At 53.2% G+C, this 26023-nt stretch overlaps 1 protein-coding gene across 11 annotated transcripts in view; it reads right to left on the bottom strand.

The window, feature by feature from the left end:
* The window catches only part of TSPAN18 (tetraspanin 18), a 212967-nt gene that overhangs the window by 8179 nt on the left and 178765 nt on the right, over positions 1-26023 (bottom strand). For 6 of the 11 annotated variants that reach the window (XM_035262412.3, XM_017978039.4, XM_035262414.3 and 3 more), the window contains 5 exons: positions 16943-17015; positions 13976-14170; positions 5937-6011; positions 4576-4674; positions 3891-4073 (listed from right to left, as the gene is read on the bottom strand). In XM_035262412.3, the coding sequence (XP_035118303.1) occupies positions 3891-4073; positions 4576-4674; positions 5937-6011; positions 13976-14170; positions 16943-17005 (615 nt within the window). In that variant the 5' untranslated portion in view covers positions 17006-17015. Of the gene's footprint in view, positions 1-3890; positions 4074-4575; positions 4675-5936; positions 6012-13975; positions 14174-16942; positions 17016-26023 lie in introns of all 11 variants that reach the window. The other 5 variants (XM_035262408.3, XM_035262406.3, XM_035262410.3 and 2 more) reach the window with 1 other exon arrangement.

Below are 26023 nucleotides of genomic sequence, written 5' to 3'. Positions count from 1 at the left end.
TTCCCACCCTTTCCTCTGTTCTAAAGGGAAGTGGGGCTGGCATGAGCAGCTGGGTTCTCCCTCCTATGGGCCAGGCCGCTGGCTGGAGCCTGAACTTACATCTACACACCTGGAGATCACCTCACTGTTGCTCATCATCTCCCCTCCACAATGCTTTCCCGCCACCACCAGGTGAGATACATGGCGAGGAACTTCTCTCCCCAGCCTGGCACCACAGACTATCAGTCCTCCAACCATGTGGGCTGTTGCCAGCGCCCCTCTCCCTCTCTACCAGGTGGGCACATCCTCTGCCCCCAGCTGCCACCCACAGTCACCCCCCACCGAATCTGACGAGGGGCAGCCAGGCCCGGCTGCCACCATCATGGTCACTCACATGCAATTCTTCCCACGTGTATCTCCAGCACCAACCCCCTCCAGCTCCACCCCATACACCCGACTGCCCACTGGGAACCTCTGCTTGGCTGTTCCAAAGGCTTTTCTTTTTATGAGATGGAATCGCACTTTGTCACCCAGGCTGAAGTGCTATGGAATGATCTCGGTTCACTCAACCTCCGCCTCCTGGGTTCAAGTGATCCTCCTGCCTCAGCCTCCCAAGTAGCTAGGATAACAGGCACATGCCACCACGCCAGGCTAATTTTTCTATTTTTAGTACAGAAGGGGTTTCTCCATGATGGCTGGGCTGGTCTCGAACGCCTGACCTCAGGTGATCTGCCAGCCTCAGCCTCCCAGAGTGCTGGGATAACAGACATGAGCCACTGTGCCTGGCCTCCAAAGGTTTTTTCCACTAAAATGCCCTAGACTGAATGCAAGATCTTCCCCAAACCAGAAACCAGTCATCCTCAGCATCTCCTCGTACCCGCTCCTCCAAAGAGGATCCATCAGGAAGGCTCGTAGATTCTGCTTCCTGAACATTTCTCAGATGCACACACCTCTCTGTCTTCACCGCTATCACCCTGTTCTCACCTGCTGCCCTTTCTCACTGGGACCAGTGTAAAAGCCCCCTGTCCACCCAGGACCACCGCCAATCCCTGGCCAGAGAGAGCTAGGGTGCCCCTATGGCCACGCCATGCATCCCTGCACACCTCGCCCCCACTCCAACCCCCACAGCAAACTCACTCTTCCTATATCCTTGCCACGGGCCTGCCAGCGAAGTCAGAAATGCATTCTGGGGCCGGGCGCAGTGGTTCACGCCTGTAACCTCAGCACTTTGTGAAGCTGAGGTGGGTGGATCTCTCAAGGTCAGGAGTTTGAGACCAGCCTGGCCAACATGGTGAAACCCCGACTCTACCAAAAAATATAAAAATTAGCTGGGCGTGGTGGCCACACGCCTGTAGTGCCACCTACTTGGGAGGTTGAGGTGGGAGAAATGCTTGAACCCGGGAGGTGGAGGCTGCAGTGAGCTGGGATTGTGCCTCTGTACTCCAGCCTGCGACAGGCAGACTCCATCTCAAAAAAGAAAAAAATGTATCCCGTGGTTTGGAGAAAAAGACAAATAGAGGCAGTCCCACAGCAGCAGGTTTTTAACGGGAAGAAATGCCCAGGAGGGACATGAAGGTCTCAGCAAAGGAACCCCAGGAGTCAATCTCAGAAGATCCTCAGGAACAGCACAGTCACTGGCAGGGATCTCTCTGATGAGCTCTGGTTTTAAAGACTGCCCAGGAGAGGAAAGGAGGCCTCCCAAGAGAGGATGAGCCCAGAAATGAGAAACCTATCTGAAGCAGAGAATGGCGCCCAAGGGAAACCTCCTGAAACTTACAAGTCGCATTAGAAGGCTCTAAATTTGGCTGTTGGCAACAGGCCTCCCAAACAACAGCTCGTTCATCAAGTTCGAAATTCATTTGTCTTTCACATAAAACCCCACGCTATGGTGGCTGCTCTGCGCCGTAGAACTGTCGGTGGTCCCGGCTCCTTCTCTATGGATGCTCTGCCATCCTAGGGGCTACCTCCCTCTGCCAGGTCCCAGCCCGGGAAAATGGGAGGGGTGGGCACAGCACTTTCTCTTAAGGATGAGACTCAGTTGCACAAATCACCCCTGCTCGCCTCCCATTGGCCAGAACTGGGTTACATGGTCTCGCTGCAAGGCATGCTGGGAAGCGCAGCCTCTAGTTGGTGGTCATGGTGTGATAAACCTTTTCTTCCCAAGAGAGTAGGGGTGAATGGAGCATGGAATGGCAGCCAGCAGTCTGAGGAATCTGAGGTCCAGAGAGGGTGTCTTGGCGAAGGCAACGCAACAGTTAACAGCCTCCCCCCATCGAAGCCTGAAACTTACCTCCCCACCCTGCAGCTGCTCCCCCGAAGGTCTCTGTGGACCTAGCCCCTGGGGAAACTCTCTCTGCCCCAAGTCCACAGTGGCCTTGACTCAGGGCCCTCATTTCTCTATTTGAGTGTCTTTCCCCAGTGCAGGAAGGCAGGATGATGACGGACAGAGAGAATGTGGTCCTCAGGGCCTCATGAATCCTCATGAATCCATGAGCAGGTGCCAGGGCCAGAGGTGCTGAGTTCCTGGGGCAGAGCTGAGGCTGGAAAGGGCCCATCAGAGCCCCAGGACCCAGGCCTCTGCTGACTGTCACCTCCTCTGGAACTCTGCAGGGCCTGTCTTGAGCCCCTGCCCCAGGCCTGTTCCAGCCCCCGTCTGGTTTTATTTCTTTGCACCATCATGACCATGTGAAATGATGGCTTCTCGTTTGTTTGCGGCTTGTTCATCTTGTGCTTCCTCTAACAAGATCGTGAGCCTCACAGGAACAGGGGCCTTGTCTCCTGTCCCCTGCTGTGTCTCTTGCATCTTGAACTCTCCATGAGACTCTCGTTAAAGTCCTAATCAAGCAAGGGGCCCAGCGTCCAGGCTTAGATGAACCTTGTCGTCTCCCTCCCTCTCCTCCTGCCTAGCCTGGTCACACACCCACACTGGCAGGGTGGGGGCTGCTCAGTGGGAAGAAGGGGATTAAGAGCAAGGGCATTGGCTGGGCGCAGTGGCTCACACCTGTAATCCCAGCACTTTGGGAGGTCGAGGCAGGTGGATCACCTGAGTGAGGTTGGGAGTTCAAGACCAGCCTGACCAACATGTTGAAACCCCATCTCTATTAAAAATATATATATAAAAATTAGCCAGGCATGGTGGCACACGCCTATAATCCTAGCTACTCAGGAGGCTGGGGTGGGAGAATCGCTTGAACCTGGGAGGCGGAGGTTGCAGTGAGCCAAGATCATGCCATTGCACTCCAGCCTGGGCAACAAGAGCAAAAATCTGTCTCAAAATAAAAAAAGAGCAAAGGCATTGTGAACTCATAGTGGGGCGGGGGGAGGGGAGGGGGCAGGAGGCACACAAAGCCAGGCCCTGGTTTTCCCTAGAAATGGCACGTGCAGGAAGGGAAAGGGCTTCTTCCAGGGCTGAGATGAAGTCCTGAGATGGCAAGAGACGCAGAAAAGTCTAGGAGCTTCTCTGACCTTGGAGAGTCAGGTCAAGGAGATCTTTCATCCTTAGGGCAAGTCCACATGGCAAATGAGAGCTTCCTCCAAAACACAGTGCCTGGCTAAGAAGGGCCCCCCACTGTGTAATTCTGGTTCTGTCCCCCTTCCTCCCTTTGGATCTGCATTATCAGAGATTCAGGAAACACTGGAAAACTCCTACTTAACCCTTAGCCCCAGCCCAAATGCCCACTCCAGCCGCAGTCTCCCACTGTCGTCCTTCCCCACTTTGGTTGTATCTCAGGGGCTTGGACAGAGCTTCCATCAGCCCCTGTTCAGGTGCAGGCATCTCATATCATGGCCAACACTTCCCTGGGATTCCTGGGGTAGCTTCAGACCCCCTGGGGTGATATCACCTCCCACCCAGCTCTGGCCACCCAAGTCTCCATAGACCCGCTCCCCTGCCTGGAGAGCAGGGCCAGTACCTGCTTATTTAGGAACAGGCTCCTTCCCAGGAGGCACTCCTCCCGGCTCAGCAGGACCCCGTCCCGACTCTGGGGTTCCCTCCGGCAGCAGGCCTCCGGCACCTCTTCACTGTCCAGGGTCAGGAGGCGAAACACAGGTGCATACTTAAAGTCTTCAGGCCCGTTGACCCCACAGCAACCAAACTAGGGGGAGATCCGAGAGAAGGGTCTGGTGGGCAGGCGCCGGGAAAGGGGGCAGGGGAAGAGAAGGACAGACAGCCTCTGCAAAGGAGTGGCATCAGAAGGCTGGGTGTGGGCTGGCTCCACCTGTCCGCACTGTGTGATCATGAGAAAGACAATCGGCTTCTCTGGGCCTTCAGTGCCCTCAGCTCTATAACAGGGGTGGCAGTAACAATTCCTACCTCACTGGGCATAGCTCTCCATAAACAGGTGCTCTGGTTATGATCATCATGATAATGACCATTGCTTGGGGACCCAAGACAGGGATAGCAAGTCGGTTTCATCCCGAGTAGGGACTGTGATCAAATGGCATGGCTGCCTGGAATGCTGTGTGGATGCCGATTCCAAGGCCAAGTCTGTGATCAATGGGACAGTGCCTGGATTGATTACTGATGCCTGGTGTGGGCATGTGAACACTGGGCACCGTGGCTCTGAATGCTCACAACATCTCTGGGGGGTCACTCACTGTGATCATGACCGAGTTCCATGTGGCAGAGAAGACATCCGTGTCGTTATTGCCCTGGTAGTGCTTGGTGAGCTCCTTGGTGAAGAATTCTCGGGTGAGCTGGGGGCAGAGGGAGAAGATGGGCTGGGGCCTGGCCATTGGGTGCAGCCCCACCCTCCCTCGTCTCTCCATCCACATGCTTGGGAGTTGGGGTAATGAGAGCTAGGGGCTCCATATCCTGGTGCCAGGCCCCCTGGGATTCCCCTAAACCACCAACTTGGGGCAGGCTCCTTACCCTCAGTGTAGAAAGGAAGTCTATATACACATACACCTCGGCAGAGCCAAGGTCAGGCCCCAGCTCTGCCTGCAGCTCTGCCAAGAGGGAGGGCTTATCTGGGTGGGGAGTTTGCCCCTCACCCCACTCCTTCCATGCTGAGCTGCTCCCCAGACAGAGCCAAGCAGATGCCCTGGGTCCCAGGCCCTGAAGAAGCTAGGGACCCGCACGGGAAGGCTTTGTGTATCAGTTTCCAGAGGAGTCCTCCTAAGTTTCTCTTACTCTCAAAATATTCTGCTAAGGTCTAACTACCCTCCCTCCTGCTGCAGTGAAAGGCTAGGGCCCTGGGTGGTGCCCAGCAGAGGAGACCATCTGGGCACCATTCTCTGCCCACAGGCTGTGGTGGCCTCCTCCTCTGCTCTGTGCTGAACTGCCCTCCCCACCCCCACCACCTCCACCCCAGGGCCATCTTGTGTCTCCTGCCCAGTGCTCCAAGTCCCTCCCCTCTTCCCCCTCCCCCTGCCCCATTGTCCCTCCTCCCTCCCCTCTTTCCCCTTCTACCCTCCCCTCCCCCGACCCAGGCTCCCTTTGGCTATGGTGCCTGGCTCTTGTCAACGCAGGAGAGGCAGCTGGCACCCTAGCCACCTGTAGCCTCTGGAACATGGTGGCCTGTGGGGCCAAGGTACCCAGCCAGGGCCTCCTCCGAGAGCAGTCTGCCCTGTGCTCCTACACGCTCCTATCCTCCAGGGCATGGGACAGCCTCTCTGACTGTCCTGACTGTCTAGCTATCACTGGGCCACTGGGCAAGGTGTGGAAGGGACGTTTCCAGAGTAAGGTATGGAGTTGCACCAGATGCTTTGGGAGCAGAGACCCTTCAGCGCCTCCTGACTCTGCCCCTTGGGAAATGCCCTTGCAGGAACAAGCTTGATGGGGTCTCTCTGGTCTGTGGGGCCTTGCCAGGCAGGGGGGCCATGACTTGGCCTGGAAGCACCAGATGAGAGGCTTCTCATTCTCTGAGGCCTTTCAAGGAGAGGAGGAGCCAGACCTGAATGGCCACCAAGCTCTTGCTGACAGCAGGAGGCAGGAAATCGTGGGGACTGGTACCTACATTTTCCCTGAAGATGAAGGCCAGGATGGCTGCTGAGAGCTCCGCCAGGAAGATGATCAGGATGAAGAGGAAGAACTGCAGGGAGAGGAGCAGGCTCGTGAGCCCAGAGGGCAGGCAGGGATGGGGCGGTCACTGGCCAGTGCATCCATCCATCTGCCTTACCAGTGACACGGTATACTCATTTCGTAAGATAAGACACTCCACTGCTATCAGTCAGACATCTTCATAACAAACACACCAGGGATCCCTCCTTGGAGTCAACAGGATTGTGATCAAAATATGAAAAAAGTAAACAAATACATACCTTCCATGCAAATGGTATACCTTAGAGAGCCCCTTGTGCAGTGTGTAGCCTGAATAACCCTACGCAGCCACCCTGGAAGGAGATCGCTGATGAAACCTGTTTGAGCCCATTCTGGGTATGCTTCCTTCCGCGTGGGTTGTATGGGCTGTGAGAATCCTGAGTGCTTTGGGGATCCCCATGTGGATTTCCCCACCCTGCCACCCCAGGGCCACCTCTCCCTGCCCTACTGCCTCTGGTTCTCATGGGAAGTGGGGAGGTCACATTGACCTTCAGCCAAAATTCAAGGAACAAGATTGGAGGGCAAACGGTGTGACTACCAGACCTCAGACCCAGGGCCCAGGAGGTTGGTATCTAACACAGTCTACTGTTCCACTCACTGACTTTGATGCTCCCTGAATGAACCACAGTGCCTCTCATTCGGGGACCTCATAGGCTGTGCTACCTTTGCCAGGAAGGCACCGCCCTTCCTTGCCCACCAGTTCCTTATTTCTCCAGATCAGGTGAAGCCTCCACGCCTCTGCTGGTGAGGAGCCTTTCCTGACTTTTCTAAGCAAAGAGAACCCCCCTCTCCTAGGTTCCCCCACATCACAGTGCCCAACAGAGGTGCTTGCATGGCATTAGCACAAGGGCTGTCCCTCAGTGTGCTGCATTCCCGGATGCCTGGGTCAACCCAGGTGTCAACACAGGACTCTTAGATGGATGAACGAGGCCGAGGCAGAGCACTTGCCATGAAGGTCCTATGACCTGCTGCGTCACTGGCCCAGGACATTGTGTGGGTTCCTTTGGGCCAAGAGCAGTCAACAGAAGAAACTGGCTTTGCCTTCATTACTCAGCACAGCTGGTGCTGTTGACAAAGTCCGTGCTCACCCTACCTGGAAACCACCAGCAGAGGACTTTAAGCCTGACACCCACAGACTGGTTCTTCCATGCCCTCCCAGACACCTAGGCAGTGTGGCCAGACCTGCTCTCTGGGGTCCCAGTCCTCAGAACTGCCCGCCTGCCCCCCGATGTGTCAGGCTGGAAGGAGGCAAAGGGTGCTGGGCTTCAACTCAGGATACCTCACCGCCTTGTCTGTCCTTGTGTGTCATGGGACAGTCACTCAAACCAACCCCTTCTAGCCTCAGTTTTCTTGCCAGCAAAATGGGAATATCAAGACCCTCTTCCGGGGGTTCCTCATGGGGAATCACGACGCATGTGAAAGCATTTCCTCTGTTGGAAATGAGCCCACGCAGAGCTTGGTGGTGAGCTCTCAGATGCAGAAGGGGAGTGAATGCGGGCCACGGGCAGCCTCCTCTGTGACCTCCGAGGCCCGGCTCCTGGCGACCAGCCTCCTCACAGATGCTCTGTGGGCTGCTGGCAATACCTTCACATGTCTCTCGCCTGGAATGTGCCTCTTTGGTCAGAGGAAGATTCCTGCCACTTTATCCCCACCCCAGGGAGAACTCAATCTAATTCCTGCTCCGACTTTTCAGCGCCCACAGCAGCTGCCTTCTAGAGGTCCCGGGGCTTCTCCAAACTGTGAGGGCATGGGACCACCTGAGTGAGAGGCTTGGGAGGGGCGTAGAATCTGCCCTTTCAGCACATGCACAGGAAGCATCTCTGCAGCCTGGCAAGTGGGTTTTCATTTTTTAAATCTCCAAACCTAAGGAGAGCCACTTGCTTCAACAGAGCGGCCAGCCCGCAGTGGGGATGTGTCCACCCTTGGCCCTGCCCTTTGCTGGCCGGCCTCTATCCCCAGCTGCCACGTAACATCTGCTTCAGCCCTCGGAGGTACTATGGGCTCCTGTGCCCCTGAGGTCTCACCGGGCTTCAGCTCCTCCATCACAGGTTTCTGCTGTCACAGGCTGGGCACTGGGTATAGTTTCCCCCTTTTCGAAGTTGAGGAAGCTGAAGCAGGAGAAAGGAAATGGCTACTCCACAGGTGCAGACTTCTTCGGAGCTTTGCAGAGAGAACGTGCTTCTCCTGACCCAGCTGGCTTTTCAGAGCGTCAGACTACGTCCCCTCCCTGATGCAAGGCTTGGCTTGGGGATGGCTCTGTTACTCTCTTCTGAGTCTAGGAGTCTGTCCCCATGGGTCAGTGGGCCGCCTGGCTGGGGTCTGCTGGGTGGCCTGCCTGACACATCTGGATAAGGGACACCAGGCCAGATGCTCCTGTGCTTCCTGAAGATGGGGTGACCTTGGGCTGAGGCCAGGGAGCAGAGTTCCCCAACCAGAGCAGAATGTGATGAGGGCAGGGCCGGGGGAGCCTCCTGTGCCCCCCTGGGTCACAACGCCCACAGTCCATCCTGCCACTCCTACAATTTTCATTTCCAGGAGGCTAGGGGGCTCTAGGCTCAGTGGCCGCTGAGTGATTCATTTTCTGCCTCTGCAGCCTCACCTTCCCTGTGACAGTGACGGAGGCCTTTGGCAGGGGTCCTGGCACTTCCATTTGGCTGGTGATGGATGGTCATCCACTTCCATTACACAGGGCCTGTAAGAGGAGCCCCTCCCTGCCCTCTGCCCTCTCATTGGAGCCACTGGCAGGCTCCCAGGCTGGCAAGGAGCAGCCTGAACAATGGTCTCCATCCACGGCAATAAGCTGGAGCTGGCATGCCCTCCAGCCTCGGCCTGGACGGTCATAAATAATGGACGAAGCAGATTGCGAGCCTCGTGCACTCAGTATGCCTGTCACTGTGGGACGTGTGTGTGCCATCCAGGATGACTGAGCATGGCTTCACGAGATAATGCAGGTGCGGTGCTTCCCACAAGACTGGCAGGACAGGAGAGCTGCTCAGATGGTGACTCAGAGCCCAGAGGAAGCATCTCACCAACAGAGCTAAGCAAAGCATGCATTTTCCACTGGATTGTGAACACAACACTATGGCTGGGAAGGAAGCATTAGTGTCCTCATTTTATATACCAGGAATCTAAGGTTCAGAGTGGTTAAGGAACCAGCCCCGTGACACACAGCCAGGAAGTGGCCGAGCAGAAGTTCGAGCCTGGGCTTTTCTGACTCTGAAGTCCCTGCTCTTAGCCGCATCTCTGACACCACCTCCTCTCTATTCCTTGGCTCTGGGCCTGCTTATTGTGCACCTGCTTCTGTGCCAAGTACTATACTAGGTATTGGCAAATAAATACATACAAGGCAGACTCAGTCCCCATCTTCATGGAGTTTCCACTGAGCTGAAGCATCAATGGAATGATGATGAGGAGATGAGCCTGGTGGATGGGTCTTCTCTTCTCTAAGAGGTCCTGGACTTGGAGATTAAACCTGGGGAGCTGTGGACTGGAGGAAGTGGGCCTCCCCAAGCACAGGGTCTGGGAGGGACTTGAGTATATGGGAGTGTGAATCCTGTGAATCAGAGTGCAAGGCCACTGTGCCCGCAGCAGGTACAATGACACTTGCGCCAGCTTGCCCTTCTCCAGCATGAAAATGTCCTCCTGCTTCAGATGGTTCACCAGTGTTCAAGTCCTCTGGGGAATTGCCCTGGACCAGCCATGGTTGGGGCTTCCTCTTCAAGGCCCTTCCCACGGCTGACATCCCATCTGCCTGAGGACACATCTGTCAGCCAGTCCTCATCCTCTAATTTGCATCCCTTTCCTCAGGATGGAAAATTAGCAAAGGGGAGGAAAGTGCTATGTTGGCTGCTTGGGAGGATTTCCAGGCTTTTCTAACCCATCTGCTTATAGGCAATGTCTGCTCACAGCTCCCATTTCTAATAAATATTTACCAAATTTACACACTGCATGTACAATTCAGCTCATTTATCTTTTTTGAACATACTCATCTCTTTTTGCTGTTCTTTTTTTTCCAGTTTAGCTTGCCTTCATTATAAAATATTTTTAAAATTAGGATTTTTATATAAGCTATCTTTAAAAAAATCCTTCAAATACTCAGAGGTAAGCAAATGGGAAAAAGGGATGCCACACATTTTCAATGGTAGGCTGAGAGTGTCCTAGTGTATGTGAGTGCTATGATACAGATCAACACAAGTACTCGGAAAATTGATCTTCAGACAGACAAATTGATCATTAGGTGGTCTGGTCATTAGACTGATTGTCCCCAGGTCCTGTGGGACTTCAGTCTCAGAGCAGGGGGAAGCGGACACTCAGCCCCATGTCAAGGCCTCCGTGCTTTGCGAACCTTTAAGCCAGGTTTCTTAGGGTGACTAAAGTCATTCTTTGGCCCCTCTTAAGACAAGCCTCTCTCCCTTACGACAGCCTGAGAAGGCAGCGAAAGGCTCCTAGAAGGATCCCAGAAGCTGCCAGGGGTGGGACTCCATGCCCTCTTTGGTTGGAACACCACACAGTTAGGTCTAGGTTCAGCCAGGAAGGGAAAAGTGGTTTTTCTTATATTTTAGGGCATAAACCTTTCTGAAAACCTTCCAGAAACTTTGGTGCCTTTCTCTGGAAACACTCACAGAATCCCCCTAATTCCCATGCACATAACACCCACACACATGTAACATCCATGCATGTGTAATACCCATGCACGCACAATACCCATGCACATACAACACCCACACATGCACAACACCCACACACACACAATACCCACACACGTGTAACACCCATGCACATGCAACACCCACACACACACAACACCCCCCACAACACCCACACATGCACAACACCCATGAACATACAACACCCACACACGTGTAACACCCATGCACATACAACACCCACACACGTGTAACACCCATGCACATACAACACCCACACACGTGTAACACCCATGCACATAAAACACCCACACATGCACAACACACACACACAACACACACACATGCACAACACCCATGTACATACAACACCCACACATGCACATAAAACACCCACACACGCAACACCCTCACACACAACACTCACACATGCACAACACCCACGCACATACAACACCCACGCATGTGTAACACCCATGCACATGCAACACCTATGCATGCACAACACCCACACATGCACAACACACACATGCACAACACACACATGTGTAACACTCATGCACATACAACACCCATTCACGTGTGCATGTGCACAAAGCAGTGCACATATGTACACATAAGCACACACGATGGAACACAACATACACGCAAATACAACACACATGCACATACACATGAGTATGCACACAATCCATGTAGACACAATACACACACACAGGCCCAGAGCTAACATTTTGCACATAAATTTAGGTAAATCTTGAACTGAGTCCATTCCAGGAGCCTCTAGGCAGCCCTGGTCTGGAAGCCAGAAGACCCTGATTCAAGCATCCTCTGCCTGTGACCTACACTGTGACCTCAGGCTTGTGTGGGCAGGGCCTCAGAGAGGGGAAGGCGAGCAAGGGAAGTGGAGAGAGAGACAGGGAAATGGGGGAGGGAGAGATCAGGACAGGGACAAGGAAAGGGCGTAGGAATAAACACAGAGGTCAAAGAAAGACAAGGACAAGTGTATGGTGCCCGCATGTAATCCCAACATTTTGGGAGGCTGAGGCGGGTGGATTACTTGAGCCCAGGAGTTCAAGACCGGCCTGAGCAACATGGCAAAACCCTGTCTCTACAAAAATACAAAAATTAGCTGGGTGTGGTGATGCATGCCTGTGGTCCCAGCTACTCAGGGGACTGAGGTGGGAGGATCATTTGAGCCTGGGAGGTCGAGGCTACAGTGAGTGGAGATCACACCACTGCACACCAGCCTGGGTCACAGACCAAGAGCCTGTCTAAAAAAAGAAAGAAAGAAAGAAATGGGGAGGACAGAGGCAGAGGGAAGGGGGACATAGGGAGAGAGACCGGGGCAGGGAGGGGAGGGGGAGTCTACCATCAGGCCTTGAGGAAGGATCAGTTCTCTCGGGAGGACTGTGGACACATCTCCTGTCCCTGGGTCTCAGTCCTGCCTCCCACAGCATGGGAGGGAGGACGTCCTCCAGCCGCTGGCAGGTTTGCAGGCAACCACTTACTGGAGGAGGCTGGAGGGCCACCCCAGCCTGCTCGCAGCCAAGAACACCAGCCTGGCTTCCGGTCTTGGCTTCAAAGACGAGCCCATTAACAATGAATGAGCCCCTGGGGGCCAAGGTGAGGAGGGGGAAAGGGAGGCTGGGCGTGTCCTGGGACCCATATTCCAGCTCCTTTTAAAGTACCCTCGGGCTCCCCAGCCAAGACTACGGCAAGCACTGTGACAAGCAGTAGAGAACTGTCCACCAGGGGGCGCTCAAGGCATTTATTTGTTTCTCTCCAAATGAGGTCTGCAGTATTTGCGCTGTTGAAGGACAAATGGGCCCAAGGCTCCCTGTCACTCATTTCGCAGCTGACTTCACTTCCTCTGGATGGGGGCATCTCACTCTGACACGAATGGGGCTGTGCAGCGTGCTCTCGTCTGAGGAAGAGGCATGGTGCCAAGTCTCTCCTCCCAGCACTGCTGGTGCTGGTGAACCTACAGAACCTCACAAGGCAGCCCTCCAGCCGACCTGCCCAGGTCTCCCTGTCATTCAGCTCTGCCCACAAGGAGCATAGGCAAGTTGACCCAGCCACATGCATACTTCTCTAAACAGGGTTTTAACTTACCCTGTAGCGGGACTGGGCTCAGCCCAGAAGTTCTCCAAGTCCAGGACCTCTTAGCGGAGCGAAGACCCATCCGCCCAGCACAGGAAAACAGGCAGAGGCCCCAAGTGCCACCGCCCAGGGGAATCCAGAAGACTAGAAAACCAGAATGCTCACTGTTTGTCTGGTTTGGCTGTGATCTAAAGCTGGTCGGCCCCGTCTTTAGCATAAGACACAGCTGCTCAGGGAGGTTGAGGAACTAGGCTGGAGCCGCACCCTTAGAGGATGGAGCAGGGAGTCCACTCCAAACAGGCCCGACCACTGCCCAGCTCATCCACATGGCTCAGCTGCCTCCCCTGTGCCTGTTTTGAGAGATGGGACCATGGCCACTGGCACACCACCAGCACCCAGTGTACCACATGCCCATATAGGAGCTCAAGGGCTATTTGCTTAAAGAATAAGAAACCTTCAGAGGGCATATCATACCTATTTCAGAATTGGATATCTCCAAGGGGAAGGCCTCATCCACTAGCCATTTCAGGGATATTACTGAGGAGTTACATAATAGTTTTTAAAAGCAAGAAAGTGGAAAACCAGCAAGGACCATGTCAGCGACCTCAGTTGACCATGCCTTGGAGAAGCCTGGCTGTTCAGACCTGGACACCAAGGCCCCCTCCACCTGGGCCAGCTCATCTGCTGGGCCCCGTACAAAAGCAGGCTCTGGAAGCTGGGGCCATTAAGGCAAACAGAAAAGGCTGGGGACTGCCCCACCCCTGGAGGTGGGTTCCTGTGGCTCAAACCTCATTCTGAGTTTCCTGGCATGCAGACACAGGCCAGGTGTGCCTTGAGCCAAGGGCCCTGGCTTGACTAGAGGCAGGCAGCAAAGTGAAGTGGGAGACAGGAAGGGCAGCCCCAGGGAGAAAACAGTCCCAAAGGCATGGGCAGAGGCAGCCTGAGGCACTGCAGGGGCCCTGGCCCAGCATCTGTTTTATCCCCTCCGCCCCCAACACCCATGGGACTCCGGGCTAGTTGCTGAACATCTCAGGGCTTCAGGACCACTGACTCCAGAATGAGTAGGGTCGGATTGTCTCCATGATCCCTTCTGCTTTGACAGCCCCTGGGAAACACTGGTCTGAATGGAAGCCAGCCTGGGAGTCCACAGCCGATCCCCAACACCCCTCATTGCACCCATGGGTGGGGTGGGGGCTGGGGTACTCACAAATAGCAGCAGACACTTGTTCTCACGGACGGCCCCACAGCAGCCCAGGAAGCCGAGCAGAAAGAGCAGGCCCCCCATGGCCAGGAGGATGTAGGCGCCCGTGAGGAGCAGGGGGTTGGCAGCCACGATCTCCCGGAAGCCGGTGGGGTCCACCATGACCCAGATGCCAATGGCCAGCAGGCAGGCCCCACCCAGCTGCTTGGGCCAGTGGAGGAGTGGGGAGGAGAAACAGGGAGAAAGGGAGGTTAGGCACTCCTGACCCAGCACTCCCGGAGCCAGCCCCAGGGTCAGAGGCGTCAAGCACTAGGTGAGCTGGGCAGAATTCATCTGCAGTGAGAGCCAGTGGGTCCCAGCTGTGCCTTGAATTGTTTTGAATATTTCTAATTGCTGTGATCTTAAGTGTAAGATGCATCCTCTACATCCAATTTCTGACCCAGGCCCCACCCTGGGCTACTGAAAAAAACACTCATCATATACAGGTTATTTCATCTTCTCCTGAAATGTCAGACCTGTGGATGAGGAGGCCATCTAGCCCAACCCTCTGATTCCACACAGAGGGGGCCAGCAACTTGCCGAAGGTCACACAGCAAGTTCGTGGCAGAGTCAGGGCTCCATCCCAGGTCTTTAAACAAAGGTACATGAACATGTCCTGAGTGAGCCCAATGCTGTGTTAGCACCACCCATGCTAGGGGCCAGGAAAACACAGACCAAGTCATCGTCACTGTCCCCCACGGGACTCTCAGTGAGGTTCCAACCTGAGAGTGGGCTCCCCACTCTCTAATCCATGGCTCAAAAGCCTTCGGACTTATGTCTCCATCAACATGGGGTCTCCGTGCCTTATTTATCTTTGGAATGAGGCAGTGTAGTCTAGAGAGAGAGAGCTGTGCCACTTATGAGCTGTGTGACCTAAGGCAAGTGGCATAACATAACCTCTCTGAGCCTTTTAGCTTCCTTGTGGTCAAACAAAGACTCAAATACTCACAGGCTAAGGCAGCCCCAGGGAAGAAAGGACAGAAGACGTTTAGCAGATTTCAATAAATATCTGTTTCATTTTTCTTTCCTTTTTTTTCAGACAGAGTTTTGCTCTGTCACCCAGGCTGGAGTGCAATGGCGGGATCATGGCTCACTGCAGCCTTGATCTCCTGGGCTCAAATCATCCTCCCATGTCAGTATCCCAAGTAACTGGGACCACAGGCACATGCCACCATGCCTGGCTAATTTTTGTATTTTTCTGTAGAGATCGAGTTTCACCGTGTTGCCCAGACTGGTCTCAAACTTGTGGGCTCAAGTGATCCACCTGCCTTGATCTCCCAAACTGTTGGGATTACAGGTGGGAGCCACGATGCCCCACCTATTCCATTTTTCTTAGGCACGGATAAGTATTAGAAGCAAACCTGTTGTGAGAAGAACTAAAGTTTGCCACCATGGGATTTAGGGCTGTAAAGTATCTGAAATCCCTTCATGTGGCGGGAGGACAGGAGACCCCCAGAGGCCTGTGTGAGGGTCGACAGTGGGGTGATAGGAAAACTGCTGGGCTTTGGCTTGGCTGAGCAGGACTGCGTGCTGAAGAGAGCTGATGGCTTTGGGCAAGGGGCATTTGTAGGTGCCCTTAGGGCAGGAGTCCAGTGTTGAGGCCTGAGGGACCCAGCAGGGGAAAGAGAAGGAAAGGCTGAACAGGAGTGGCCAGCGACAGAGTTTCCGTTCTTGCCACCTGTCATGCCGGATCTCTCCCTGGTCTCCCAGAATGACTTCCAGGAAAACCTGAGCCTCCTTATTGCTGCTGGAGATCTTGGGATTCCGCAACTGTATGCTAAACGCTTCAAGGACGGCCCAGCTCCATTTCAGGTGGAAACACTGGAGCTGGAGGGAGGGTGAGCTTGCGCGGGGTCACCCAGCTTGGCAGGTGGTGGCCTTGGGTCTAGAATTCAAGTCTGCAAGGCTCGAGGCATTTTAGAATTATAAGGCAGGGAAGAGAAGTTAAGGGAGTTGCTGAAATGTGTATTTTTTAAAAAGACACGAAGGTATAGAGATAGACAGAGAGGGAAAGACAGACAGACAGAAATAGAAGGTCAGTTCTGGCCAGAAAGAGGACTCCCTCTTTCCAGAGCCTGCCCTGAAAGAAGCAAGTAAAGGCTGATTCACCCAGGTCTTAGATATACCAAGATCAAGGGCTAAGGCTGGACCAGGAAAGCCTGTGGGGGCCAAAGAAGCTGGGGCCACAGCTCCACTCCTGGGAGGGGCCACAAGTCTGAGCAGAGCCTGGGGTGGGCTCAGCAGGTGGGTGGGCCACCTGAGTGTCTGGGCCTCTGTCCCTTAATATACAAAATCCGTAGGTCAGATGGAAACGGAGCTAAGCTCTGGAGGCCGGACCATATCCTGGTCACTTTGTAAACTAATCTTACTTAATTTTCAAAAAGCCTGTTGAGTTAGGTCATTAAGAGGCGAAGATACTGAGGTTCAGAGAGGTGAACTGTGTGTCAAAGCAGAAGCCGCTAAGATGTAGCACTGGGGTTTGAATGCAGGTCTTCCAGGCCCAGAGGAGTTTCTGATTAGATCCGGCTGCAGGGACTTGGCCCCTCCAGCTCTGAAGTCCATCTACCGCTCGCGGAGACAAGGTTAGGTGGGGTTCCCTTTTGCTGCCCTCTGATCACCCCCATCCCCTCCTTTCCCATTCCCCATGAGGCATCAGATCCCAAGACAGTGGCTGGGCCGAGGTCCCCTCCACCTTTGTCAGAGGGGCTGACCACCCTGCAGCCTGTGTAAAATGTCTCTCCTAAGAAGGTCAGCTCTTCAGAGTGGGGTGGGCCTGCTGGGGGCTCCCTTTCTGAAAGCCTGGCTGGCAGGTACCCCTCCCTCTAGCGCTGGCCCCTGTGCTCACCCAAGGGACTTGGCCCAGAGTGACTATTTCAAAGCAGTAGCCAGTTCTGCCCACCCAGCAGAGGTCCGGGACGACCCAGAAATACTTACAAATATGAAGAAATTGAAAACAAACATCAGATACTTCATGCAGCTCAGACAGTCGCCTTCCATGATGTTCCACCTAGAAACACAAGGCCACCTCAGTCCTCCCGATGGGGGACCCCACCCAGGAAGAACCCTAGCCCTCCCTAGAGGGTCCCCGAAGTCAGCCCCACCCTTGCAAAGGCTGGAAAAAGATGGAGGCCGATCGTGGAGATGAGAACACTGGAGCTGCTCTGGCTGGGTTTCAGCCCTGGCTCTAGCTTTCATTTGCTATGTGATCTTGGGCAAATTACTCCACCTCTCTGGGTGTTGCTCTCTCCAACTTTAAAGCGAAGATTAAGAACAGAATCTTCCTCCCAGCAGTGCTGTGAAAATGAAATGAAATCCCACAGTAACATGCTCAGCACATCGCCGGGCACGTGGTGAGTGTTCCGTCGTCCCGCTTCACGCTGTTGCTCTGCTGCAGGTATGAGCTGGCCACTTAACAGATGAGAAAACCAAGGCTCAAAGCCGGAGAGCCGCGCCTGACAAACGTCCCACCATCCCACACGCTCTCCGGCCACAGAACAGACCAGGCTGGTTGCTTGGTGCCAGTGAGACGGGGTGTTGCAGGGAAGAGGAAAGCAGCCTACCGGGGGTTTGAACCCTGCTTCTCAGGCCAAAGCCTCCCCGAGCCTCGGCTACCTGTATCCCGAGACCTCCAGCATCCCACTTCCCCCGGAGCCTTTCCTATCTTCACCTAAAGTATATCCACGGCAGCAAGTCATTGAACACGATTCCATTCAGCCAACACTGATTGAGCACTGTGGCTTGCCAGGCACGGCCGGGGCTGGACAGAAATGCAAACTTCCCCATCCCCCAGGGGAGGCTGACAGCATCTGCCACCTTGAGTCAGATTTCAAGGTGCACAAGACATGTTTACATTCCATATTCACTATTTTCACATTTTCTTCCTAACAGCTCTGGGAGAGACTCGGGGCAGGATGAGAGAGCCATGTGACAGGTGGGGAAACTGAGACTACGAATGAAAGGAACACGTCCAGTGTCCCACAGCTAGGAAGGGGCAGGGCCAGAACGCAAGCCAGTCCCGAGCTGCCAGCCCTACAGGTGCTTTGCCGGGGCGGAGGTTGTCCCTTCATGACAGGACTTGGCGCAAAGGGTTCTGGGAGTACGCACTGGGGTGTGGACGGATGTGGGGGAGATAGTGTCTGATTACTTTCTACAGCTCCCACTTTCTCCCACAGGACATGGCTGGACTCCATCTTCCTCCACAAAATAAGGTTGCTAAGTCTTACTTAAAGGGTTTCTGGGAGGCTTATTATTATTAATATTAATAATAGTAAATGTGTAGCAAAACGTCACATTAGACCACATAAACATATAAAATCATAATTTGTCAATTTATAACAAAGTTGGGGAAACAGTAATAATCGTAGCCACTGTTTGGGGATCCAGCGCTGTGCCCAGGGCTTTGCACATATGATCTCATTTAATCCTTGTAACTACCAAGGAGGTATGTACTCCAATTACCACGAATCCTTCCATCAGCCCAGCCCTCAGAGAGGTTAAGGGATTTGTCCAAGGCCACACAGCTTGTAGAAAGCAGTGACAAGGCCCATGGCACATAATGGGCCTCAGCACTTGCCTCCTCCCTGCCCCAAACCACAATCCAACAGCAGCCAGGCTGGCACACTCAAATCATAAGGAACAGACGGAGCAGAGAGTGCCTGCCTCTCACCTGCCTGGCCGCTCCACCCCTCCCCTAATCGGTGATGACAGCACCACTCCAGGCTCATTTTGGTCTGAGCTAGAGTTTTTCGGTAGGTGCATTTGAATCCATGGAGAGAGGAGCACAGACAGAGCCAGCTGGTGGGGAGGGGACAGGGAAAGGTTCCTGGTCTCAGGAGTGGTGCCTCGCATCCCTCCTCATTGTTTCTGCCAAGGTGCCAGGTGTCTGTGCACCAGCCAACCTTGGCCAGGCAGACATGGCTAAGGTGCCTGGAGCCCGTGAGGAAGGCCTGATAGGCACATTGGCCTTGGATTCCGCACTGGCCCTGGGGCCGGAGGGCCTTCCTCCTCCCTAAAGGGACGCCTCCTCCCTGCTGCTCCACTGGCCCTTATTGCAACTTGGAAAACTGCTGAGCAGGGGAAGAACAGGTGGGGCCACTCGGCATCAAATCCCAGAGGGGAAGACACTCAGAGCCCACCTGGGACATCCTCCTCCTTACCAGGAGGGAGAAACTGAGGCACCAAGTTAGCTGGTAAGGAACGCAAGGCCATTCAAAGGGAAAAATCTTAGGGTGAAGCTGACCCAGGGGCTCCAGGCTCCAAGGCTTTGTCCTTCCAACAGTACCTGAGGGCTTCTCTTCAACTGTGCAGGGGGAAAGGAAAAGCAGGGTTTTCCTGTGGTCACCCACCCAAATCTCCGCCCCTACAAATAATACTATTTATTGAGCATTTACTATGTGCTGGCTCCGCCCTAATGCTTTACATTTACTAACTCATAACAATCCATGAGATTAGTAGTCTTATTATCCTCATTTTCTAGAGGGTAGGATGGAGGTGAGGTGACTTGTCTGAGGTCATAGCTAGTGAGTGGTGAAGCCAAAACTGGAACCCAGGCAGTGTGATGGGGCATTATTCTTTACTTCAGTGAGCATGGCCTGAATTCATGACACGCCATCTGCCTTTGGAGGTAGAATCTGATGACACCATCCTCTCTATCGCCGGGGTCTCTGAAACTTGTCCAGCCGCAGCCCTGCTCCTGGCCTTCTCTCTCATCCAGACATGGCCACCGCCTCTGGGCTGAGACTGGCGTCCCTACCTCCCCTTCAATCAGGTGCTTCTCTGCTGCCAGAAGGACCTTTCCACAAAGCACATGTCATCACAGCCCTCTCTTGCTGAAAACCAAACAGGTACAGGAGACCAAGCTGACTCCTCCAGACCACAGGACCTCCAAGATTCCCCATGGCCACTTCTTGTTACTCCTGCCCTCATTTTCCAATCACCACACTCAAAGCAGAGTCCCCCAGAGGTATCTCCCTGAGGCTTACTTGCTGCCCCTGCTCATGGTGATCCCTTCTCTTTCCTTCCATTGCCCTTCCACCTACTTCCAGTCTCACTTAATTCCTATGCATCCTTTAAGACTCGTCACAGGCATCACCTCTTCCAGGAAGCCTTCCTGATTGCCCCCTCCTGTCGCCATCAAGCCAAGCTCAGTGCCTTCCTTATTATAATATTCCATGGCCTATGCTGATGTCTACTGCTGCCCCCACCAAAATATATACCATTACATAACCAACCAGTGTTCCTGGTGAATCCCAGAGGAGCAGAATTGTGGTTGTGCCTTACTGGGACACAGTAGGGATCGTCCATGGTTCCACATAGGGAGTGTTAATTCAGCAGTGTGTGCAGGAGGCCTGGTACCGGGCTAAGGCATGCTTCCAGGCATTTGTAGCCTCCTTGCCTTCAATAGCTAGAAAGTGGAGCCACAACGATTCCAACCCACAGCCACGCTCTCTTGTGCTCCCTTTTCCTCTCTCTGTCGTGCCCTCTCCTGGGTGAGGACAGCCGAGGACAGGGCCCTCTGAATGCCCTGCTTGCTCTCCCTTCTCTCCAGATCTTCCTGAGGTCAGAAAGCCTAGAGCTGCATGGGATGGGAGGCACCAGGAGAACCTATCCCTTCCTTTGCTCCAGGCCCCACCCTCCCCAAGGCCAGTGGGCAGGGCCTGCAGCAGGATAGAGGGACCCTCTACCCTCATAGGTCCTCAGTGGGGATCCATAGGGATGGCCGTCCTGTCTGGCCAGTATCTCTTCTGGTTGGCTCATGCCAGTGAATCCTGCTTATTCAGCATCTTGGCCATCATCCGTGACTGTGGGGCCTTTACCCTTCCTTCATCACCAAGGCCAGGCTCTCTTCCTGCAGAACATTCCCCAGGATACTGTTTCCAGCCTGCCAGCCACATCCCTCCTATCATCCCTGACTTTCTAGAAGGAGCATCTAAACTGCATCTAACCAGCATGGTCCTGAGCTTGGACTCTGAAGTCAGACACACGGGGGTTCGAATCCCAGCCCATTACCTTTTCTACCTCTGTGTCTTTGGGCAAGTGACTTAGCCTCTTAGAACCTCCATTTCTTCATCTATAAAATGTCCAGTGTAAATGCACAGAGCAGGGTGGACAGCTCCTATCACGTCCACATCTAACTCTGCCTTCATAGGTTACTTATAGGCCTGCGGTTCCCTTAGATCAGAAACCCAGGACAGTGCCTTGCACCCCGGAGCCTTTCTCTTCTGACCCATCTTTCCTTTCAGCTCTTGGCTGACTTCAGCTCCATGCATTTCAGACGCCCTGTGCCCTTTGGAAAGGGAAAAGAGGACTGAACATTTATTGAGCACTGACTCATAATCTCTCCAGAAAGTCCATAAAGCAGGACGTACTATGCCCACTTTACAGAAAAGGACACTGAGGCTCAGAGAGGTCAAGTAACCTGCCCAGTATCACACAGCGTATATGCATAGACTGGGCTTCAAAACCACCACTCACCCAACTCCAGATCCTGTGCTCTACCTGATCCAGGAGCAGATGTTCAAGCAGAGTTAGGCACAAGGAGCACTGGCCTAGGAGTCTGGAGCCCTGGCTCCTGCTCTCTAAGTCACTGCTATGTGACCTTGGGCAAATCACTTTCTCTCTCTGGCCTCAGCGTCTTCACGTGTCAAATGGCAGAGCAGGAATCTGATGGCCTGACTGCTTCCTCTATCAGGCCATGAAGGATAAACGGGCCTTTGGAGGCAGAGCAGCCACAATAGCAAGAGGCTGAGTAGTCCTGTGTGGGAGGCCAGGCTCTACCGTCCCTCCCTCTGCCCACCCAGGCAGAGCTTCTCTCCAGGGTAGAATCCAGCTTCAGCCGGCTCTGGCTCTTTAGCAATTAAGGAGTGTAATAAATACGGCAGCTCATAAACGGGCTACCTGTATTTATTGCATACCACATTCATTGTAGATTACATCTCATAGCCCCGGCTCGTGGAGCACTGGGCCCCAGACAAATGCAATCAAGGGAGATGTGTCTCCTGGGAAGAGCCTCCCAGGACCTCAAAGGTGGGTCAGGTAGGAAAATAGATGATGTGAGCCTGGGGACTGGCGGAGAAGATGGAGGCCCAGGTTCCAGTTTCAGAGCAGAGTGGATGAGTAAATAGGGGGCTTTGGTGCCCAAGAAGGGACTGTGTCCTGGCTCTGCCAGGCATAGCTGGTGGAGCAAGTTACCAAACTGCGTACAACTGAATTCCTTCTCTGTAAAGTCAGGATACACATAATGCCTTCCTCATGATGCATGGAAAATACAGAGCACAGGGCTTGGCACATGGTAGCTAACAATAGTAACCACTGGCATATATCGAGTTCTTACTGTGTGCCAGGGAATACACATGATTTCATTGAATCCTTATAAAGCTCTGGGATTAGGTAACGTAGTTCTATTTTTCAGGGGAGGGAATTGAGGCTCAGAGAGGTGGAATCACTTGTCTAAGATCACACAGCACAGAAGTGCCTGAGCCAGAATTTGAACCCAGGTCTGTCTTAATCTGGAGCCACATTGCTAATCATCATTCTGAATGGATGTGAATTCCCTTGTCCCATTCATCCATCCTCCTCCAAAGTGCAGAGCTGTCTTCACACCACCTATGCCATTTCATGTCCCATTCTCCAGCAGGGACAGCCTCTGGAGCCAGCCTCCACTGCCAGGCTGAAGCCTAGAGACCAGGGCTCCCCTGCTCCATCCCCTATAGAGACCTTCTGAATGTGGGGACACACCTCCATAGCCAATTGGTCAGACTAGAATGATAGACACATGGGACCTCCAATCTCAGCCTGGCTGTTAGCTCCACCCATCCATGGATGACTTCTAGAAGTTAAGTCATCACTGCACAGTTCCCTAATTTACTTCTAAAGAGTAGGGAATCATGGAGGACATGACGCCCTTCCTGGGTCCAGTGGTGGGAGACCCATCAAAGTCTCCCCATTCCCCTGAGCTGAGGGGGCCCTGGGGGAGAGTAGCAGTGTGGGTGGAGCCTGTGGGGTCAGGTGGGACCCAGCCTGTCACTTTCTTGCCTCATGACTGTGGGCCTCTCCAAGCCTTTGAGATCATGCCTGCAAAGTGGGGCCAGGAATGCTGACCTTCCTCTAGAAATTGTGCTAACTGAGCATGAAATGATATCATAGAGGTACAGTTCATCACGCAGCGCCTGACACATGGAGGTTCCACCCCGGCTCTGGGCTCTGTTCCTCCCTCCTGCCCTGCCACAAGGTAGCTGCTCCCAGCTGCTCTCCTAGACACCAGGCACATCAACTTCAGCTTCAGGAAAGGGGAGGAGTCTGGGTGGAGGATTCTGAAGCAGGGAGAGTGATTGCATTCAATGGTTCTCAAACTGGATTCCCTGAGACCAGCCACATCCTAAAGTTATTTTCAATATTTCAAATAACACCTCAGACATCAACCCCTCACCATGGGCTGGCTCAAGGGGCAAGTGTCTTGGGTTTTGGAGCCATTTAACCACCCCCAGGTGGGGGGATCTTGTTTCTCAGGTTGTCCAGAATCTCTGGTCACCAGGTCTGTATGACTTTGCAGAACAAAAATGAACATGCTATTTGGTGCATAAAATTATTTACATCCTGAGGCTCAGAGGGATGAAATGCAGGAGTCAGCATCAGAGGCAAGCCTGGCTGAGTGGGAATTCCACTCCCCACGTGTACCTGGAAAGCACACTGGAGAGCAGTTTAGGTACTGTGATCCCGCTGTCCTTCCACGTGTTGTCTGCCTCAGGATCTGCTCTGTGGATCCTGTGGTCTGAAGGCTCATGTGCCTGTCATAGCAACCCTCATCTGGCCACAGGAAGGTCCTGTGCTTACAGATAGGGGTCTTATACAACATGACCCTCAGATGCAGCCAACTGTTTCATGTATAAGAAATCCGGGTGTTTAAGGCTGCCATGGTTTGAATGTTTGTCCTCTCTGAAAGTCATGTTGAAACTTAATACTCAGTGTAATAGGATGAAGAGGTGGGACCTTTAAGAGGTGATTAGGGCCAGGCACGGTGGCTCATGCCTGCAATCCCAGCACTTTGGGAGGCCAAGTCAGGTGGATCATAAGGCCGGAAGATGGAGACCATCCTGGCCAACATGGTGAACCCCATATCCACTAAAAATACAAAAATTAGCCAGGCATGGTGGCACATGCTTGTAGTCCCAGCTACTCAGGAAGCTGAGGCAGGAGAATCACTTGAATCCAGGAGGCAGAGGCTGCAGTGAGCCAAGACAGTGCCACACACTCCAGCCTGGGTGATGGAGTGAGATTCTCTCATAAATAAAAAAAAAAGGTTATTGGATTGCAAGGGCTCTGCCCTCATGACTAGATCAATCCATTCATGGATTAATGGGTTATCCTGGGAGTCGGTTGGTTATCCTGAGAGTGGGTGTGTAATAAAAGTCACTTTGGCATTTTCAGCCCCCTTGCCATGTAATGTCCTGCACCGCCTTGGAACTCTACAAAGAATCCACCCCCTCCCCACCCACCAACAAGATGGCCTTCATCAGATGCAGCTGCTTGACCTTGGACTTCCCAGTCCCAGAACTGTAAGAAATAAATGCCTTTTCTTTATAAATTATCCAGTCTCAGGTGTTCAGTTATAGCAACAGAAAACACACTAAGACAAAGGGCTTTAAGGGAACTTCAGGTAAACTTCTGACACTACTGTTTGTATAAGTGCTGATTTAGATCCAGCTCTTATGTAACTTATATCACCAACAGATCAATACAAGAAGTTCTTCATTGTCAAAGGTTGGGAAGCATAATCTGGCCCAATACCCTCATTCTGGAAATGAGAAAACTGAGGCTGACAGAGGGAAAAGGAGGTTGGCCAAATTACAAAACCAATTAATGAGTCATGGGTATGTGCTTGGAAGCCCAGCCCAGTGCCTTGTGGATACACCACATATTCTATGTGCTACTTATTTATTTTGGGAGTATGTCTCTGCCTTTATTAGAATGCATGTTTCATAAAGGCATGGACTTCTTTCATTCACTGGCTTATTTCTAGTGTCTACAGCAGTGCCTGGCACATAGTGGGTCCTCAATTAATATATCTGGATGAATAAATGAATGAACGTATAGTGGGAAAAGAGCAAAAAGAAATGGTGGAGTCAGCAAATCAGAGAAATGCACAAAGCCAAGTCTGAAAGAGAGGGAAAGACTGAAGGAGACAGACAGGCAGACGGACTGGAAAGGATCAGAGTGGAGAAGGGACAGTGTCAGGTGATAGGGAAGAGGTGCACTGAGAAAGGAGAGGCAGTTGCCAATGTGTCACCTAGGCAGTTCTTTGGGCATCAGCCAGACAGAATCTCCCATGAGCAGAGCTCATGTATATTTCTTTTATCAGCCCAGCTTGTCCAATAAGAGAAGATGTTCAATTACTACAGAAAGTCAGTAAGGAGCAGCCACATGAAAGGAGCTGTTCAGGAAAACCTGCCCACCAGATGCACACACTCGGGGAAAGTGTCCTGCTAATGTGGGCCTGTTAGAGCTCATGAAAAGCTCTCGGCAGCTGGGGCCACTCCAGCTGGGGAGGTCTGTACCGAGTGCCCACCTTCTGCCCAGATGGCAGCTCCTCGGTGCCCTTGTAGGAGCTGCCTGGGAAGCCACATCTTTAAGGGTCTTGCAGATTCTGGCATGGGCTTCACGTATGCTGACATGGCTGCATGAGGCTGACAGCCTGGGAGGAGACGATGGGTGTGAGCGGCCTACATCCCTGGATGCCACCCAGGCATGAACCACAATGCCTCAGCATAGAGAGTGCCAGTAGGGCCCAGTTCATCAACTTCCTCCCCCAAAACCTAGACTCCCAGCACAGAGAGATTTGATGCTGGAAAGGGTTTCTTGGCTTTGCATAAGGATTTGCCAGAAGGTACCTTCAGAGGGCCAGCTCCCAGCAGTGGAAGTGAGGGTTTGATTTCAGAAATCAAACAGGCCCAGATGGAGACTCCTGTTCTATCATTCCTTCGGGAAATTCCACAGCCAGCTCCTGCTCACACCCTGGGT

Source organism: Callithrix jacchus, chromosome 10, assembly GCF_049354715.1.
Source record: "Callithrix jacchus isolate 240 chromosome 10, calJac240_pri, whole genome shotgun sequence".
Taxonomy (NCBI): domain Eukaryota; kingdom Metazoa; phylum Chordata; class Mammalia; order Primates; family Cebidae; genus Callithrix; species Callithrix jacchus.
Note: the sequence above shows the minus strand (reverse complement) of the source record. Positions and strands in the feature narration are given on the sequence as shown.